Here is a 20,085-nt window from a genome sequence, read left to right as displayed (position 1 = left end):
CAATGGTGGAATATTTAGAAAATGTGTTTGAATATATAAACAGGATTTTTCCCTTTCTTGTCTTACACCTTTAGGTGGGGGACCAAATCTTGCAGCTTCTTCCTTTATAAGACCAAGCCTTTTCTCTGTACACCCAGCTAAACTTGCCCAGATCCTTTTCATCCCTATCTTGACCAATGCAGTCTCTTCTTCTCAGACCTCTCTGATAACTTGTATTGCCCTGTGCATTCAAAACGCAGCTGGTAAAATATGTTCCTTGCTTGTTCCTCCGTTATGTCACTGCTTCTAGTCCTTTGACTTTCCCCTTTGCACCCCTCTTGTTAATTGCTTAAATCTCAGGTTATTTGTCTTTGCTGTTAGAATAATTCAGATTTTTGCCCTTACATTTATTTGTTCTTCGTCTTAATCGCCTGTTGTCTCTTATCACCTTAATGCCAGCCCCGTGTTCACCTACTTCTTCACTACTCTTGCAAGTGACGTGTACATGTACACCTTCCTATGTATGTGGAATGTCCTCCTCCAGCTAGTGTGAACTTGCAACCATTTCTTCCTTCAGATCTGTTCTCTAGTACTGCTTATACTATGATCTTAAACTGTCAGGGCCGAGGAGTCAGAAATTGTTAATATCTGTATGAAAGAGATTATTTACCCAAAATGATTCAGATAAGTGAAGCAGTGCTTATTGACTAGTTCATATAACTGCATCATCTTCATAATGTTGTCTTGTTTCACTTTTCCCCTGTCATCTTCTCTAGCTAAGCTGCATAAACTGCAAGGGGGAAATGGTCATTCTGTACTTGTGCATCATTTGTGTGTGGTAGTGGGGTGTCTCATGCATGTATCAAGAGAACTGTGCTGGGGCTGTAAGTCTCTCTAGGCTTGTAGAAAGGAATTCAGAAAGCTGTGGGTGGGCAATGGTCATGCATAGTTTGACATTAGTTATGAGGCTTGGTGTTTGGTATTTTGATGTATTTTATTTCTTTGCAAGCACTTTAAGTTTTGAATACCAGTATATAAAAATAGTATGTGCATTTTCATTTTTTAACCTTTAATATTTTTCTTCAGGAGATTCCACTTTCAGAAATTCTCCAGGTGACTCAGCCTCGAGATCTTTCAAACGTGGTGCAGGGCAGCAACCCCTACTGTTTTGAGATCATCACTGACACCATGGTGTACTTTGTTGGCGAAAACAATGGCAGCAGTCATCACAGTCCTGTTCTTGCTGCCACCGGAGTTGGACTTGACGTAGCTCAGGGCTGGGAGAAAGCCATTCGTCAGGCTTTGATGCCAGTCACTCCTCAAGCTAGCGTTTGCACTGCTGCAGGACAAGGAAAAGATCACAGTAAGCAGGCAGACAAGGCACTATCATTCATATTCTGAAGCTGTTAATAGTAAAGATTCCTTTCAGGAAAGGTCTTATTTAGAGTGAAGTATTTCTGTCTGTCCTCTGCTGAATTGTGTCCATAATTTCCCACAGGTTTCTAAAAAGTGACACTCAGGTTTGTGGAGGGTGGACAACTCCTTCAATCTGGTGTAGCAGGTAGTAGTAGGTACGAATCAGATTTACAATATGAATGCGTGTTGCAGAGCTTTATTGTAGGAGCAGTAAGATCTCACATGTAGTTGCTGGACGTAAAAAGGGACCTTAGTTTAGATATTTTTAATATACTTAAGTAATATATTCAGACCATATACTCTGTAAACTAAACTTGGATATTTTTTGATGTTATCCTCTATATATATTAAAGCTGTGAGATGTCAGTAACAGAGAAGAAAAGGAGTAAGTGATAAAATGTAAATACCACCAGTGCTGGAAAGGACTTTTGCTGAGCTGTAGGTCGTGATAAAAAGTGCCCTATTCTTCTTATGCGCCTGCCCTCTGTTTCTTTCTCTGACGTAGGATCAGATTCATTCTCAAGACTCCACTAAACTGTATCTTGTGATCTTTCTCTTCACACATCTTGTTCCTTGTGATGACATTAATTCACATTCTGTAATGAGATTTATGTTTTCATTCTTTATTTTCCTCTTATCTTTCAGCTACTTCTTAATCTTTTAGTGAGATTCTTTTTTTGCAGGAGATTGTGAGATTAGTTTCTCTGTCTCCGACGTCTGGCTACTCTGCACCAGCAACAGTTAAGAACATGTAACCACTAGTGTTACGTAAAGGCATCTTCTGAAAATGGTGCAACCATGGTCTGAAATGGTAAACTATGAAATGCCAGTACTGGTATCTGTATTCAATTACAGTGAAGAAACATACCTGTAAGATGATAGTGGCCATATACATATGTAAAATACTACTTTCAATATGAAATTCTTAGTTCCAAATATATATATGCACCAAAGTTCACTTTGTTTTCTAGAACCTAAGGCTTACTGTTGCTGAGACTCGCAAAGTTCCTTTTCCCAAAATCGATATTTTTTTCAGATGTAAATAATAACATTTTTATATTAAAACTTGGCAGTTGTAGGCAATAGAGCTGCAAGGGTTGGTATGGTGATGGAGTATTTTGAAGTATTTAGACGCATTTAGGATTCTAGGAGTAGAAGTAACTACCGTGAGTTGTGGAGTGGCATTCACACATCCTTATACAACTTGGGTTGCTTTTTAAACTCTGAAAAGCCCACAAAATATCCATTCATCCCTCTTCTTCCTACACATTACAAGACATCAAAAGTTTCCAAAAGTCTTTAAGAAAACTAGTCTTCTAGTTAGAAAAAAAACAAAGCCCCAGAAGCCTGTAATATGGTCTTTCGAATGACAAGACTGAAAGAGGAGGAAGATATTGCTACTGCTTGAAATGCTTTCAGCAGCATCAGGGAATTTATAGTATTGAAATGTCCACAAGACACTAGCTTACCACTTTATACCACAATCTGGCCAGACAAGTGGCTAGGAAGGAGGATGCTCTTCCAGTCTGACCCAAGGGAAGGAGTCCTTTCTGGGCTTGTGCTTGGTGGTTGAGGTGGGATGTTTCTGAGCTGAAATGAGAGATTAGTAAGATGTTACTTGGTATAGGTTGCATATTGAATCCGGCATTACTGACTTCTTCCGAAGTGTCTGTTTTTTAGCCATTGCTGTTAGCATTGCAGACAATCAGTTTATTTGAAAGTAGTAACTCGGACTACCTACCAGATATTTTGTATGCTGTAGCCATCTGTGGAGAAGGGTTCAGTGTGTTCTCTTTAAACAGTTTCAAAAACTGTTTGTGTTGACCTTAGTAACTTTTTTGTCTACCACCTTTCTTGTTTTTCCTTGTGTTCTGTACTGTTACTCCAATGCAGATTTAGGTATAGTCAATAATCAGTAGACATATGCAAGGCTGTAATTCCAGTTCATGTTTCAGATATGAAGGGTGTCTTTGAGAACTAGTATTTATTCCTATCTTAAGGCTCTAAATTACTTATCTAAGGTAAAGCACAGGTGGCAAAAATCAGATACAGACATTTTCTTTGTTCTCTGAAATTGTGGTTTTTAAGCTCATGGTTCTTCATAAGGCTAATGAAGACTTTTTCAAAGGGCTAGTATATCTTCTTTCCACCTTGTAGGTGTATTTGGAAGTGAAAGGAAAGGGGTGTTTTCTGCCTGCCTTGACATATCTCTTCTTGTCTGTGCATCTTAATATTATTCCTGTAATGAAAATTTCTTGTCAAAATTTGCTGAAGGCTGAAAAATTCTCTTATCTCATGCTTTTACTTGCAAATTACACTTCCAAGATGTGCCCTTATATTCCAAAGACTCGTACACTTCTGTAGTTAATCCATGAAACAAAGATTGTTTATATTATGGGTTTTACTGCTTTTTTAATTATCAGGCCTTCTTGCCTTGCTTGATTTGTTTACTTTTCTCATGCATTAATTCTGCATCCTATGATGCCAAAGGAAATTAGTAACCATGTTCATTTGACTATAAGGTATCTACCTGGTTGGCTTCCCTGTATTTTTCTGTATTACTATTGGAAATTCTTAGTAGTTTAATGAACTCCAATACAATTGCCACATTACTATTGCTTTTGGATCATTAGCTCTCTATTGTGTACACACTCATTCTACTCTTTCTGTTATCAGTGGTATGACAAAAAATAGACAAATAATTCCAGGAGAACTCATAAGGCTATTTATCTAATCAATCCATGAAATCCATGTTCCAGGATATGACATTTCTGCAGAACATCAATAAAAATTGTTTCATCATGACTGGGTTAGAAGTCAGTAAATGGTTGGGGATTTTTGCTTTTGTTTTAGTTTGGGTTTTTTCCCCCCCCTTTTTACTAAAAAAAAGCCCGTGCCCTTCGTACTTACTTACTCAGTCATGTCTTCTTTATTGCAGAAGAGTTATCTTTAAGCATCTCTGTTTCAAATTGCCAGGTCCAAGAGAATGTGGTGAGTATGTGCATTGTATAATAATGGTGTATATTTCATAGAATCACAGAATGGTTTGGGTTGGAAGGGGCCTCAAAGATAATCTGGTTTCAACCCCTCTGCCATGGGCAGGGACACCTTCTGCTAGAGCAGGTTGCTCAAAGCCCCGTCCAACCTGGCCTTGAACACTGCCAGGGATGGGGCAGACACAACTTCTCTGGACAACCTGTTTCAATGTCTCACCATCCTCATACTAAAGAATTTTCTTATAACATCTAATCTGAATCTACCCTCTCTCAGCTTAAAGCCATTCCCCCTTGTCCTGTCCTACATGCCATTGTAAAAAGTCCCTCTCTAGATTTCTTGTACGCCCCTTTAGGTACAGAAAGCTGCTGTAAGGTCTCCCCTGAGCTTTCTCTTCTCCAGGCTGAGCAAGCCCAGCTCTCTGTCTGCCTTCATAGGAGAGGCGCCGTAGCCTGGAGCACCTTTGTAATACCTGGGGATTACAAAGTACTTGGTAGTAACAGCGTCCAGATGAGAAATCAACACCAGGATATTCTAGCTAACAAAGTCCGTGTTAAATACGGAAGTCATCTACTTACCTGGCACAACTGATAGTTGACTGTCTCTACTTACAGTGCAGCTAAGTGGATCCTCTTCAGGAAAAGTTTGTTGTGCTTTTCCACTCCAGTAAGGGTAATGGTGGTACCCTTTGCAGAGTTTGATTAATGTCAAATGTAAATACAGCTTAACCAGTACTTATATGCTATATACTAATATGCTTATGAACATTTTGATTACTCCTGTTATTTGTGATTTCTTTTTTTTTTCATGCGTTAGGATATCAGCTCTGTGTACCAGATATTTGCTGATGAAGTGCTGGGATCTGGTCAGTTTGGTATTGTATATGGAGGTAAATTACATTTGATTCCATTATGCATTTACTGAGCTAGAATGTCTGTCCGTTACAATTACTCTTTTCTTACTTACTTAGCTGTACCTAGAGTGTCCAGGTGAAGTTTATCACATTAGAAGTTTTGTTTGGATCATGTTACCTTGTCTCTGTGTGGTTTTTGTGTAGTGTTTCTTACAGTTAATTTTTTTGCATTTAGAGTTTTGCGTTGGCATAGAAATCATTGCAGCATATGCATTGCATTTTGACCACAGTTAAATACAGAGCAATCTCTAGTCTGGATTTGGCCTTTGGTTTTTTGCTTTTTTTTTTTTTTTTTTTAATTGCAAATTCTAACTGTTGTCTGCATTACACAGTATTAGAAGTCATCCATTTAAGGAGGCTGTCAGTTATATGTTTTTTAATGACATCTGAGAAATGTGGCCACAAGCAATTAGAAAAATACATATTTTAATTTGTGGTTTGGCTGTTTATGTAAGCATTATTGACATATTTTATGCTAACAGTTTACCTTCAAGTTTCTGTCTGGAGGAGAAAGTAGAGGGAGAAATTCTTTACTTCAACTTGAGTTTCAAATGTGGTTTTATCACTTTCAGTTATTAAAAAATTCTGTTTGCAGTGTATAGCTTGTTTACAATAGTACAAAAAGAATAAATGCTAGACATGAATCAGCACTTTTTTTTTTTTTTTCTTCTTGTATTTTTTGGTCTCATATATCAAATTTCAATTGTTGAGAAAACCACGGACCATAAATCTGTAGAGAAAGAAAAAAGAAGTGCTAACTGATGGTTTAAAAATGGTGACCTTTTGATGGCTGACATTGATTTTCTGTTTAGGAAAACACAGGAAGACTGGAAGAGATGTGGCTATCAAAGTCATTGACAAGATGAGGTTTCCAACTAAACAGGAAAGTCAGCTTCGTAATGAAGTAGCTATTCTCCAGGTACAAAAGTGTTTTTGGATCACATTGAAGTTCTCTCAGATAAGCCATTAATGAGATTTTGTCATGTGTGTATGTGCTCTGAATTGATTTTTTTTTTTTTTTTTTTAATCTGCATATGTGATTTCTGAGTCTTTTTATAAGAGGGAATCTTAGAAGAGCGGGAATTCCTGAGTATTTGGTACAGTTGATAACTTGGGGGTGGTATCTGCCCCCTGTAGGGGATCCACTGAAGGTGTGTACTCAGGTAACAGGAAATTCTGTGTTATTTTTGCTGTCTTCCACTACTGGCTCCTCAATCTGAGTGTTATTCGTGTATGTTCTGTACTCAAGCTACTGAGTATATCAACCGTAAATTTATAATTTTGGATAATTTGAGTTAAACCAGATTAATCTTAACTGGCATGTTTCAGGGGTTGATGTTTGTTTCAAGCTACTTTCTTGCCTCAGACATTTTGTTGGTTTGGATTTTTTTTTTATTGCTAACTCTCCACTTAACTGCTTTTTGATTTGTGGTACAACATTTCTGTGTAATCCGGCATATTTCATACTGTTTTGTTTTAGTGAAATACCTATACTACTTTATTTTAGAATTTGCACCACCCTGGGATTGTGAACCTGGAATGTATGTTTGAAACGCCAGAACGTGTCTTTGTTGTGATGGAAAAGCTGCATGGGGATATGCTAGAGATGATTCTTTCCAGTGAGAAAAGTCGACTTCCAGAGCGAATAACTAAGTTCATGGTCACTCAGGTTGGTAGTCAGTCCCTCTGCTTCAGTAGATATGTCTTTTCTAATTCTGTGAGAATGGAGTTTGGAGAAGGGGGTTTCTGCACAGTTATTTAAAAGACAACAGAGGGCTGCACATCTACGGGAAAGCTGAGTAAACATGGAAAGAATTTGGCTGTTAATTATGTTAAATTTTTTGCTCTTCTCTCCCAACACGTAACGTTATGAGCATCCAAAGATTCGTGTTAAAACAGTAAGCATTCAAAAAGACAGGGTTGGGAAGAGAAAATAAACCCCATCAGTACCAGCTCCTGATAGGCTTGCATAGTACATATGGGTTAATTCTTGAAGTCTACATTGCTAAAAATGACTGTATTGGTTAGTGTGTGTGGCTTTTGACACTTGTGATCTGCTTAAATAGTTCTGAAAATGTTTTTTCTTCCTGCAGATACTTGTTGCTTTGAGGAATTTACACTTCAAGAACATTGTGCACTGTGATTTAAAACCAGAAAATGTACTACTAGCATCAGCAGAGCCATTCCCTCAAGTGAGTGAAGATTAAAAAATACTTTTTATCACTTTTCACTGGGGTTTTTTGTTTGTTTCGTTTTTCATTTTTTTTTTTTTAAGAGGTGCAGAATTTGAAGCTTAAGAAGTGACCTCTTGTGGGATTGATCAACTGACTTTGTCTAGAATTACTTGAATTAGATGTACTATAGTTGTCTTTTTTTTCTTTCCTTCCAACCCTTAGCCTAGCTTTATGCTCAGTGGTCTGTTTCAGTTTCTTTCCACTCAAAAGCTGGGTCTGGGTTCTAGCTAAGCCTCATTGTTTGATTTCTGCGTAGCTGAAGCCACTAGCTTCAGGAATCTGATGAAGAGGAATGTGATCTTAAAGTTTTGGTTCTGTGCCCTGTGAGGGTGCAGATTTGCCTCTGAAAATGTGCTGAGTTGGGAATCAAGTGTTTTGTCCTTACTTGCACACTGATGGCCACGTAATAGACAAACTGCCTCAGACCTGAGTCTGTGCAAGGCCAGTTTAGGCCTGCAGTCTGCAAAACCAGCATCCTAAAACCTTAACTGAGCGGCTTACATCATGTTTGTCTCTGATATAGTGCATGCCATGTTTAATGATGATAGAAAGTATATCAAGTACCACTCTGGTCTTGGGCAGCAGCATGCTTTGGAGATCAAGCAGAGACTTCTCAGTTCAAAATGTATTTTTTCTGCAGGTGAAGCTGTGTGATTTTGGCTTTGCACGCATCATTGGTGAAAAATCTTTCAGGCGCTCTGTGGTGGGGACACCTGCTTATCTTGCCCCTGAAGTGCTCAGGAGTAAAGGTTACAACCGCTCTCTAGACATGTGGTCAGTAGGAGTTATTGTCTATGTGAGCCTTAGTGGTACATTCCCATTCAATGAAGATGAGGATATCAATGATCAGATTCAAAATGCAGCATTTATGTACCCACCAAATCCGTGGAAGGAAATTTCTAGTGAAGGTAAGGAAATTAATTTTTCCTTTTAGAATGCCTTTATATGTAGATTAGTGCAATGAAGTGCTTAAACTTCGAGGTCAATTCAGTAGATAGGAGTGTGAGAATTATCGATAGCTTGAGTTTAGTAGACTATGCCAAAATGGATAAATACGAGCTGGGATATATTTGTGAAAGATATATTGTCAAATACAGGAGGGGCTAATAGATTTAGCAAGAAAAAATAATTGCATGCATGAGGAGTAGGGTAAATAACCTGAAACTTCCCAAAATTCCCAATGAAAAGTTAAATCATGTGTGAGTACTTGCTGAATGCTGATCTCAAAACATACTTAATCTAAACTCATATTACAGAAACAGTTCTAAGTTGATGCTGGAATTTTAGTTTTGTACATTAGCAAGTGAAACAAAACCTGGATCTAAATGTCAGGTCTGAACAATCTAGAAGCTTACAGGGTTGGTCTCTGATGCTGTCCAGTGCCAGCTGTGTATATGTAAGTAACACATGTGTAGATGTGGAAGGACATACACAGAAGTATACAATAGTGGAAGTAGCTGCATCATTTTGGAACACAGGATTATGCTCAAGTTATTTAGGCATTTCTGAAAACCACTAAAATCAGGAGGGGAGAAGATTAACAAGTAACATAATAAATCTTCTAGTGTTTCCATTAAAGCTAGGGGGAAGCTTACCCCATACCTGTTTGGTAGCCTCATTTAACATAAGCAAAGCTAAATGCAAAATTCAAGAGCTTGATTGAAAGCATTCATTAGGATACACACAAACACTTGTAAAAAAATTGACTTTCACTGCAGCATGTGAATGATGATAGAGGTGGTGAATATTTAAACAATATCATTTTTACCCTGTTCTTTGTCAGCCATTGATTTAATAAACAATTTGCTTCAAGTGAAGATGAGAAAGCGTTTCAGTGTTGACAAATCCCTTAGTCACCCGTGGCTACAGGTAAATCCATCTGCCTTTTTCTATGTTTATAATGGGTGAATAATGATCTTTTTTATTTTTTTCTATTAAATCCTTCAAAGGCTTATTAAATCTGCTGCTATCAAAGTCTGTTAAGAAGCACTCACAGAGGGTTGCATATTTCTGGGTTTAGCTTTACATTTTATGTGCTCTGGTGTTCTGTCCATCTGTTAATGGCTTCTTTCCTCAAGGGAAACTTTATCTTACTGTCACTATGCCCCTTACTTTTTGTTTGACACCAACATAGTTTTACTCTTCTGGCATCTCCTGAATGTGGGCAGTGATGTGTGCATGAAGCTGCACTGCAATGAGTGTTAGAGACAAACATTGTTAGTTCAATGCTGAAAGAGACACACAGGCTGGTGTGTGCCACGAATTTATCCACCACTTTGAGATGGGTTCCTTTGGCAATGGTTTCACAACACTGTATGATGTATCCATGCACCCAAATAACCTAAAAGACGTTAAGGGGAAAATTCAGTTACTTTTGAGTACAAACAATATTGGAATGAGTATAATTTCTTATATGGGTATGTATACAATTAATTTTATAATGAAGCTGACATAGCCGTCTTGTTACAAAAAGTTTTGAGGATTTACAGTATTACAACCTTAGATACCAGCCTACTGTAATTGTGAACAATTCTTTGTGGACAGTGTTGGGGTATTTTGGGGAGAGGTGTTTGGTTTTGGGTTTTTTAACATTATACTAAAAGTAGAGGCAAAGTGCAGAATTTGTCTGTGGGAGTGGAGTACTGCTGTTTCTTACACTGCTTCCTTAAGTCTCGTTTACTCCTTAGGATTATCAGACTTGGCTTGACCTCAGAGAATTTGAAACACGCATCGGAGAGCGTTACATTACCCACGAGAGTGATGATGCACGCTGGAAAGAACATGCTTATGAACACAACCTTGAGTACCCCCAGCATTTTATTATGGCTCCCAACCCAGATGATATGGAAGAAGACCCTTGATCTATTCATTATGCTAAACTGCAGCAAGGACAGATACTCCAACAGAAACTGAAGATAAGTTTTGGCACAACTGTTGCTCTTTCTGAATGCTATATGCTGTTCAGTGTGCAGTGCCCCAGAGGATCCTGCAATGACTTGGGAATGGACTGTCATCTGACAAGCTTCTCTCCATCTCTGCTTAAAGTATGAGTAGTTACTGGACAGTGGGACAGGCCCCACTGGGTTGCATTTCACCAAGTTGGGTGACTACAAAGCCATTACTGAGGTGTAATGTGCACACGTTGAATGGTTTGTGTGGTTTCAAGGTTTGGACTGGTTTTGGTTTGTTGGTTTTGTTGTTTGTTTTGGGTTTTTTTTCATAGCCTACACAATAAGAATTTTGTAATGGTTTTCTAATCTCTATTTACTAGGCCATAGAGGACTGTTTTCTGTTACTTGGATACATCTCCCATTTCCTAAACTCTGCATGGTGACAAGAGACTGTAAAAAGAAATCAGTGCAGAATACCTTGGCTAATAGCAAAACATGGTGGTTTAGGTCAAATACAGCTTCACAGATGAAGGAATAACTTGCTGCTGGTAAGACAGTTAAATATGTGTGTCTTTGCCCTAACTGAACTTTTTCCAGTTACCTTCAAAAAAAGAGAATCCCCCCTAACTTCTCACATTCCTCTTGAAATGCTGGCTGACAATCCAAAGAGATGACAATCAAAGCTGTGCTAGTCCTTTCTGTTGCTTGTTAAAACAGAGCAGTAAGCCACAACAGTATGTTGCTGCACAAAGCTGGTGCACATGCTGTTGTTACACACCAAAGGCATTACCCAAGTAATGCACAGAGAGCACACAAGACTTGATGTAGCGTACCTTTTCACTGTGGAAAACCAGCTTCTAGCAGAAGGATGTGGAAAACTAGGGAAGAGCACATGCAACTTTTTTCTGTTGTTCTGAGTAATTAGATTTTTTAAATTTTTCTCATCTTTTTCTAGTATTTTTAAGGTTCTCTGGACTTACATCAGGAGCACTTTGTAGCCTGCGAGCTTGTGTCTTAACTCTGCTCAAAACCTGGGAGCAATGCTGAGTATCAGATCACCTGTTGTGTCTGCCAGGGCAGCTGGACTGTAGGAGAAGGGGCTTTGCCTTCTGACCTTAACCTGCAGCCCGTCCTTGTCCTCTTTACTGTGTTGTTTGAGCTGAATGAGGAGTCCCAGACCAACTCCTAATGCAGTTTCTATGCAGATGCCTCAGCTGATGGATTTCCAACCATTTATGCATGTGTGGCACAATAGAGAGTAAGCAGCAGTGTTCTTTGAAATGATTCCCTTGGAGGACAGTGTAGCAGTCAGAGTTCATGGTATTTCAAAGATATTTGAGGCCATGAATGCTAAATGCAAAAAGAAGGAAGTTGGTTTTGGTTTTGTTTTTTGTCTGATTTTGGGAAATGGAAAAAGTGAAGTCTTCCTTTCTGTGTGGGATAACAGCATTGTGATGCTGGAAGGTGCTGAACGGCTGTACATATCCCTGATCTGCCAAGCTGCTCAACTGCAGCTTGATTTTAAATACTTTTTAAAGAACTAATACAGGCTTGAACTGCAAAGTCAGCGAGAGGTTTTGGGGTATCTCCTCTCTCTCCTGTAAAGACTTTCTGTGTGTGTGTTTGTAGATAAGTATTTTTTCTACTGTTGTATTTTTCACATTTTTCTATGTGAGATATACATAAAGTTTGGCAAGGTTATTTCAGGGCTGGCAGCTGCTTGCAGTGACAGTGACCTGGTGATAATAACATCATCAGCAGCTGCAGGAATATATAACCACAGGTAGGTTTGGATGTTTAACCTGCCTTTTCCTATTGCCTTCGATCTGGCTGCCACTGCATTCTGCAGGTATCCAGGCTGGTAAAGGCTGCACTCTGGCTTCCCTGTTAGGGCATGCCAAACCTTGCACAAGATGCTAGTGCATGGCAGTACCCAGCACCCTTTCCAGCCACCAGAGTCCTCTCTCCTAGCACACATTTCTCTCAGGTTTGTGCAGGGGACCTGCCTGATAGCTGTCCTGTCACTGCCACTCCTGCACTGGGGGTCACCTTCCCCATTCTGTACTCTCAGGGCAGTGAGAGCAGAGGAACTCTGAGTGGAACTGTGCCATCCTGTTAAGGCAGGTGTTCAGGAGCAGTCCTGTTCAGGAGCAAGGCACTGTTTTTCATCTATGGAACCAGAGCAGTCACCCATGAAAATCAGCAGTCTGGCATTTACCCTGCCTTGGCAAGGGAAGCAGGGCATTTTTCCAAGTTCCACTGTGCAAGTGCCCAAATTTCAGTGAAATTGTTGCTGTTTTCTGTCCTAACTGTAATAATGCAGCTTCAGTCTGGTATAAACTTCAGTGTTTATACTTGAGCTGTCACTTCAGGTTTTCCTGTGGTTTGGGGTTTGATTTGTTTTGGGTTTTTATGGTGGTTTTAAGGGAGGAAGTAAAGCCAGTTCAGTCACTCCAAAAAGCACAACAGGAATAGAGGAAGGAGGGGACAACAATGAAGTAGAAGGCCTGGCTGATGTCTCTCCCCATGAAGTCTGTTGTGCTCCAGAATATTATATGAGCTATTTATTCTTCAAGTTGTATTAAAATAAATAATGCTGTTGGCAGTTGGAAGACATTAGCTGACTGTGTACGTGGACTTATGGGGCCAGACAATAGAAGCTGCAAGCAGCTAAGAGTCAAGGAACCAAAACAAAATCAGACATGACATACATTAAGAGTAAACTTTCTTCAGCATAGTAAAAATAGCTGAGGTTTTCTGTTCCCTTTTTTTCTACCTTTACTGCAGCCTTTGACAGCAGTAGATTACAGTGTTTAATATCCCTGCCCCTAGGTGAATTAAGTTGCGTTCATAAGAAATAGTGCTATGATGATGCTAGAAAAAAGCTCATGTAAAATTTATAGCCTCAAAAGGACACTGTCAAGTACTTTTATATTTTTATACATCCCATTGTTTGTAAATATCCTCTGACAAGCTTGAAAATAAAATTTATTTCCCTATCAGACTTGTTCTTTTTATTTACATGAATTAACTCTCCTGCCAAATGTTCTTGGAAGTAAATGGTTCTCTATACTTCCTTGTTTCTGGATTTGTCACTAGATATGCCCTGGCGTGGGAATTCCGTTAGCTGGTGCTCTGAACTAATAACAACTCTTTTTGCATGATTCCTGTCTCCCTTCAAAAGTATTGTTAAAACACAAGCACTACCTTTACTCCAAAATAGCACTCCCTACCAAAACATGGCCCTGAAGCGTAGAGTGGGGTGAGAAAACAGTCTGGAGAAGTGATGGTTCATATGCTTTCAGCTCAAGGGTAAAATACTTGGTTCTTACCTTACTGCACATGCAGTTATACACCAATCATATTAATTGCTAAACATTTAGTACATGAAACCATAAAAGGCAGGACTCTATTCCTTTTTATTTGTGTAATTTATTCAGTGAGTTGCTATTGCAAGCTACTACTGCAGTAGCTGAAATTACTTCATTAAGAGTTCACTAAATCCAGCCACAGGTGGTAAGGGAGGCTTTGATTCTCGTTTATCTTTCTTGTCAGGATGTACAAGTCTCTGGTGAGGCAGCAGGGCAAAAAAGTTAAAACAGTCCCCCATCTTCTTGGGGTTCATCAGCATATCATAGCTGTGAAGTAACTGCTTGTGAGTCGCTGTGTCATGTGAATTTTGCAACAGCACCTGAAAAATGAAAGTCAATTAAAACCCCTCCTGCTTTCCTATAAATTCCCTCATACTTGTGATCCCTTGCTGCACCCCTTTCACTTAAAACTAACTTAGCCGTACTGTCCAGTAGAAGTGGTGAGATCCGTGATGGAACTCATACATTGCTGTATGTAGCAAAGTCTTGCATTAAATACTCCTAACCACAATATAATAAGTTCACTTTGAGGGATCCAGAGTAACCTATGTCTAGGAGAAGCAACACTTGATCTCACCCATCCATGTTGTTTTGAACAACTTCCCTTTGAAATCAGCTTTTATAACAGCTCTCTTGCTGGCTAAGGTTATTGCATGTGGATTAGGAGAGTTTATGCACCTGTAACACAATCATACCTGCAGCCGGACATCAATGCCCATGTTTTTTAAAAACTCCCGTTGTTTTATGGGGCCCAATGTGGCTGTTCTTCCCTGTGCCATCTTTCGAAGATAGCTGAAATCAACATCTGCTGTCAGGTCTGCAGTCCCCGGGGCTGTCAGCACATCGTGAAGCTTGTGATCCCGGAAACCCTGAAAAGTGTAAGTTGAAAGATCACACTCAGCTGTAGCCCTTGTTCCCACAGCTGGGGATAGCCAACACTAAGCTGTGCCTGTGAGGAGTAAGAACAGCAAATTATACTTGGAAGATCTTGGATAAGTGTAGGAAGGGTTCAGATAATCCTTTCTGTCTGACAAACCCTTATGCGTACTGATTAACTAAGGACTTTATTACTCAGTTTTTATCATTACAGCATAAGGCAATTTTTGTTATTATGTCCACCCAAGCTACTTCTGTTACAAGAGCCTAATGTTCCAAATGACAAGCCAAAATACTCTGTAACCTTTTATTTATTATTTCAGGGTAAAGGACTTACCCGGAAAGTGTCAGTTTTGGTTCCATCATGACCATAGTCAGCAACCAGTGCAGCCCCACCATCCTCCTCTATCCGAGAGGCAAGCCTTTGAACGATGACACCAGCCTCAGGACACACTTCCACATGATCTCTTGTTTCCTCAGGCTAGTGCAGAGTTCAAAGATCAAAACACCTGTGTTAGCAAACAAGCACAAGGCAAGAGTTCTTCACACCTGATGTCTTGGAACTGTCAGTGCTTCACTGGGACACAGAGGTGCAGGGCTGTGTTCTATGCTACCTGGAGCTTGAGCTTTTGCTAACAGTCATTTTCAATTAGTTGTTTCTGAGTGCTGGATTTCAGTCATCTTTTCTGTAACCTATCGTTGACTGAAATACAAATTTTTCTAACAAGAATACCTGCATCTGGTGAAATTGCATTACTGTGGTACTGAAAGTAGGAAAATTGCTCTTTGGCTGTGTGCACCCTTCAAAAAGGCCTGTGTGAGACTTTGTAACTGGTTTTAGTCTCAGCTACTTCATTTCGTAACTTTAAGAATCCAGTGAACTTTAGGAAAAAAAGTAATCTTAGACCCTCTCCTTTAAAGGCCAGTGTAGCACAGAAGCACCCAGCGCTGTGCTGAGAGCCTGGCTCAGGCAAGGCTGCTTCTACTGATGTGACACATACAATGCAGAACTCTCCCTGCCCCTTGCTCCCTCCGTTTGTTCTCTGGAACGTTTTGTCTGTTCAAGCTCTGATGTTGCAAAGCTTGATGTACGTGTTTGTTTCTGTGCTATATTTTCAAGCATACAAAGTTAGATGCTAATGGAAGTTTCTCAGAATGGAAATGGTGAGGTGTGTTTACTTGTCTGCAGGCTGAGAGCCTTCCTCCTGCTGTCAGAGGAACTGAGCAGCAGTGAATGTACTTGAGAGAGTCGGTGAAGATGTAAGGATGAGCTCTGGTAGGCACAACCTCACCTGGAGAAAGATTTCCGTCGCAGGCGTATGGGATGGAGACAGGACAAACCGCAGCTGGTCAGGAACTTCTGGATCTATATCAACCAACACCTCACGCCAGCCCTTCTCTGTTCTCTGTTTGATGAGCCCAAAGCACTTGTTTTATACTTCAGTGGCTACAACAGTAGCTTGTTTCTTTGATTGCACTAACATGTCAAGCATTTTCATAAACATTTTAAGAACATAATACACTATTAACAACAATTATTTATTCCTATTTAATTCCAGTAACTGCTTTGGAAGAAGCCTCTTCTTCCAAAGAGAAGACTCAGCTGCAGAGTCAACAAATACAGGTTTAATTTTACTCAAAAGAATGAATGGCGCTGTTAAAAAAATGATGCTTTTCTATTGACAATACAATATTTAACTTATCAAAATAAAGTATTTCATTCTACCAATGGTTTTAATGAATTAAAATGAAGTTGAAAGACACTTCTGAATCCTAACTAGCCTCTATTTTGCCACTGTCATTACCATTCAAGTGGCAGCCCTTCAGGCTTTCTTAGTAGTCGCAGATAAAATAACATGGGAATTAAAAAGCTGGAGCCTTCTCTCAGCAGAAGAAGCTTTCTGCAAGATTTCCATTCAAGAACAGTTATCAACTGAATTAAGCCTTTTTTGTCCAAATTCAGTCAGGAAGAACATTTTAACATCAGAGGCAACACATGTGTCCAGTTTGGCACCCTAATTTTACTCTTCCTCAAAGAAAGAAGGCATTTAAGTAGATGGTCCCAATTACAATAATCATCTTGCTATACCTGAAACTTATGTATTGGCAGGGCATCAAAAAACTCATGTGCAAGGTAAAAGCTGTAACCTGTGGGAAGGTAAAAAGAGAATGTGTTAAATTACTAATGGTTCTATACCAGCTTCCAGTTGAAAATGTAAATGCTTTTATGACTTCTAATGAATTAAGCTAGCTAATGTGGTTGTGAAATATCTATCATTACTTCCTGCTTAGGTACATCAAAGACAGCATTTCTACAGCTGCCTTTAGCTTCCAGTTCATGAATGTTAGATCAGTATCTCACAAAAGGAGGCTCAGATAAAGCCAGTGAATGGTTTCCCATGAAAACAAAAAGTCAGAATACATGCAATTGGGTAACTATCCGAAAATGCAGGTAGTCAGAATTGTTACGAAAATGGATTAATATCCTGCCTCAGACTCATACATGAAGAAATGTGTATATTAACTACTTTTCTATCCATTGTGAAGGTTAGCAGAGATGTCCTCATTATCAAAAGCTGCAAACGGAGGAAGGATGTCATCCCTGTAGCGAGACATTCAAGTTCCTTACCTGGTGGCACATCCTGAATGTCTCTGTACCAGGAAATGGGAATTCCAGTCTTGCTAATGCCTTTCATGTAGGCAGAATTGTCCTCAGGTTTTGACTGCACTTTCCCTCCTGTTAGCCGCAGTGCTTGGATCTCACTGAGTTTGGGACTCACTTCTACCAGATGAACAGAGACATCACATTTACTAAGTAAAGAGGCAAGCTGTTTGAAGACCTATAAAGGCAGATGAATTCTATTAGGCACAGTCACATGCTGCATATGTTAAAGGTTTAAGAATTAACTTTTAATCTCACTATTTCTATGCAAGATGAAAGATTTATTTGGCTTTCATTTGACAAAGTAATTTCAGTGAAAGAGATTGCATTTTGCTTTTCCAGAAGAATTTTGATAAAAGCTACTATGCTTTTAACAAATTTGGCAAAATGCAGCATGCATTACACAGCTGTAAGGACAACAACATGAAATGCTAATCTAGCAACTTAGTAATAGCCTGCAGTCTAGTAAAACCTGCAGAGTGTTTAGCATTAGGAGAAGAATGGTTCTGTTTTCACAAGGACCATGAACAAAAAGTGTTCAATATCCTACATTTCATTTTGCTTATTAGAGTTTTTTCGTTAACATATGTAATAGAAGTACCTCTGAGGTTCTAAATCCCACCAGCAATCTGTTTTAAAATCAGTAGTATTTTAATTGACAGCCATATAAGCATGACTGAACACAAAGGGTTAACTTTTCACTCTTCACTAGGGACTCTTTGCTAGGGACTGTAGTGATAGCACAAGGGGTAATGGGTTAAAACTTAAACAGGGGAAGTTTATATTGGATATAAGAAGGAAGTTCTTTACTGTAAGGGTGGTGAGGCACTGGAATGGGTTGCCCAGGGAAATTGTGAATGCTCCATCCCTTGCAGTGTTCAAGGCCAGGTTGGACAGAGCCTTGGGTGACATGGTCATGTGTCCCTTGTCCCTGCCCATGGCAGGGGGTTGGAACTTGATGACCTTAAGGTCCTTTCCAACCCTGACTATTCTATGAGTCTGATTCTAACTCAGAAGGAATGTGCCCCTGAAATCCCCAAAGAAACTGGCACAACTCAACTTCTGTATGATTGTCCTCACGCTCTTTCTCCTATTACTTGCACTGAGGCCTCCTTCCCAGTTACACACAGCAGCACCCTCCTAAATGGTTTCCAGTTTGGACAATGCTTTCCTATACAGAAATAATTTGTAATGGCATATTCCTACCCTCCCCTTCTGAAAGCTTTTATGTGTGTCTGTGCACTGTGTACATGCTGGCCTGTGTTCTGCTTTCAACTGAGACGACTGCTCTCAGAAATATGCCTGTATTTCAATTAGAGTCTAAACTGGAAATCTCCTGAGTGAAATGATTTGGTTACCAGGAAAAGGTAAACTCCAACAGCAAAACATCAGGAATAAAGAATAACAGTTTTCACCTACCCGTAACATGTCATCAGTCAGAGTGCCTCTCCCCGGGCCTAGCTCCACCAGCTGGAATGCTCTGGGCTTGCCTGTGGCTATCCATTCACTGACAAACCATATTCCTATCAACTGAGAGAGAAACAGCACAAAGAGTTACAGTAATCACTCCCAGACTTGGTGGCAAGTGCAATAGCTAAGATACTACAGCAGTATTCTCTCGCCAGATTTTACAGTTAAGAAAAAATCAGTACGATATGTAACTTCCCCCCATCTCTTTAAATATGATTAGGTGGCTGCTGTCAGACCGGGAGAAGCAACTCTCCATCAGTAAAACTTCTTGGCTATAGCAAGAACTTTTATTCCAGGCTCGAATGCAGGTTACTGCCCAGCTGCCCCTGAACAACTGTTCATAAACATGTATTTCACCAAAGGGAAGCCAGTCTTCACTGCTAGAAGTGATGCACAAACCACACCAAAGCCTGAAAATAATTCCTGAGTTTTCACACTGGGAAACTACTGTAACTCTCTTTAATACGAAAACAAGTGCTACCAAGCACAGATGGTGTTCCTGACTGTAACGCATGAAAGGGCTCCCTGACCTTACAGAAACCACCTTCACTCCTCCAAACCCCATTTTTCTTCTAGATAATAACTGGAAGCTCATAATTGCTATTCAAGTATTTGGACATCGGTAACACACCCAAACGCAGGCCTGGAAACTACAGCTGGCCCCGCGCAGCTCAGGAGTGAAAGCAAGTTACTCCACGCGCCAGGCACTGCGCGTTACCTCTCCAAACACCTGAGTTATTTCAGGTGAGGTGATGAAGTCCCCGCTCTCGCCGATACCGCCGCAGCGTGTGTAATAGCCCTGCGGGGAGCAGACAGAGAAGGGCCGCGGGTGCGGTGAGCGGCACGGCACGCCTGGAGGAGGCGCGGAGCCCCCGGCCCGTCCCCGCCCGCACCTGCCCGGGGTTGGTGAGCGCCTCCCGCATGTACTCGGCCACTGTCACGGGCCCGGTGGCCCGCAGCTTCAGCAGCAGGTGCCGCAGCAGCGCGGTGTCCCGGCCGGGCCCCTCACTCTCCAGCTCGCTCCCCGCGCCCGAGGAGGGCCGCGCCGCCGCCGGAGCTGTGGGGAGAGCAGAGGGGGGCTCAGCGGGGCGCTCGCTGCGCCGGGGAGGAGAGGGGGGGAAAGGCAGCGGTTACCATAGTGAGGGGGGAGCCAGCGGCGGCCCGCGGCCAGCAGAGCGCGGCGTGCGGGCAGCAGGACCATGGCAGCACCAGGGGCGACCGGGGCGCGCTGCAGCCGCCCGCTGCTCCTCCCCAGGTCCTGGCCGCTTGCTAGGCGCGC

The 20,085-nt window shown here is 40.7% G+C and overlaps 2 protein-coding genes across 8 annotated transcripts in view; one reads left to right on the top strand and one right to left on the bottom strand.

The window, feature by feature from the left end:
- PRKD3 (protein kinase D3) overlaps positions 1 to 13,429 on the top strand; it is a 44,581-nt gene extending 31,152 nt beyond the window's left edge. For all 6 annotated transcript variants that reach the window (XM_065680100.1, XM_065680099.1, XM_065680103.1 and 3 more), the window contains 9 exons: positions 1,066 to 1,342; positions 4,334 to 4,386; positions 5,206 to 5,278; positions 6,115 to 6,221; positions 6,810 to 6,971; positions 7,396 to 7,494; positions 8,177 to 8,444; positions 9,320 to 9,405; positions 10,224 to 13,429. In XM_065680100.1, the coding sequence (XP_065536172.1) occupies positions 1,066 to 1,342; positions 4,334 to 4,386; positions 5,206 to 5,278; positions 6,115 to 6,221; positions 6,810 to 6,971; positions 7,396 to 7,494; positions 8,177 to 8,444; positions 9,320 to 9,405; positions 10,224 to 10,397 (1,299 nt within the window). In that variant the 3' untranslated portion in view covers positions 10,398 to 13,429. The remainder of the gene's footprint in view (positions 1 to 1,065; positions 1,343 to 4,333; positions 4,387 to 5,205; positions 5,279 to 6,114; positions 6,222 to 6,809; positions 6,972 to 7,395; positions 7,495 to 8,176; positions 8,445 to 9,319; positions 9,406 to 10,223) is intronic.
- Positions 13,430 to 13,839: 410 nt separating this feature from the next.
- NDUFAF7 (NADH:ubiquinone oxidoreductase complex assembly factor 7) lies at positions 13,840 to 20,074 on the bottom strand. Of its 2 annotated transcripts, XM_065680104.1 has the most exons (10): positions 19,941 to 20,074; positions 19,700 to 19,863; positions 19,525 to 19,605; positions 18,756 to 18,866; positions 17,304 to 17,514; positions 16,764 to 16,822; positions 15,967 to 16,080; positions 15,012 to 15,155; positions 14,494 to 14,667; positions 13,840 to 14,118 (listed from the first exon to the last, which is right to left on the bottom strand). In XM_065680104.1, exons 1-10 carry the CDS (start codon positions 20,005 to 20,007, stop codon positions 13,906 to 13,908), a joined length of 1,338 nt encoding a protein of 445 aa, XP_065536176.1. In that variant the 5' UTR covers positions 20,008 to 20,074; the 3' UTR covers positions 13,840 to 13,905. The 2 variants fall into 2 exon arrangements, with proteins under 2 accessions (XP_065536176.1, XP_065536177.1); XM_065680105.1 differs by lacking the exon at positions 19,525 to 19,605.
- Between the last annotated feature and the right edge of the window lie 11 nt (positions 20,075 to 20,085).

The sequence above is a fragment of the Lathamus discolor genome, chromosome 5 (genome assembly GCF_037157495.1).
Source record: "Lathamus discolor isolate bLatDis1 chromosome 5, bLatDis1.hap1, whole genome shotgun sequence".
Classification (NCBI taxonomy): Eukaryota; Metazoa; Chordata; class Aves; order Psittaciformes; family Psittacidae; genus Lathamus; species Lathamus discolor.
This window is presented reverse-complemented; position numbering and strand designations above follow the sequence as displayed.

Excerpts from the sequence above, each read along its gene's own strand:
- NDUFAF7 (XM_065680104.1), bottom strand. The coding sequence starts at position 20,007 with ATGGTCCTGCTGCCCGCACGCCGCGCTCTGCTGGCCGCGGGCCGCCGC. Across the intron at positions 16,823-17,303 it reads CATTCAGGATGTGCCACCAG|GTTACAGCTTTTACCTTGCA; the intron begins GTAAGGAACTTG and ends ACCTTCCCACAG. Across the intron at positions 14,668-15,011 it reads CCAAAACTGACACTTTCCGG|GGTTTCCGGGATCACAAGCT; the intron begins GTAAGTCCTTTA and ends TACACTTTTCAG.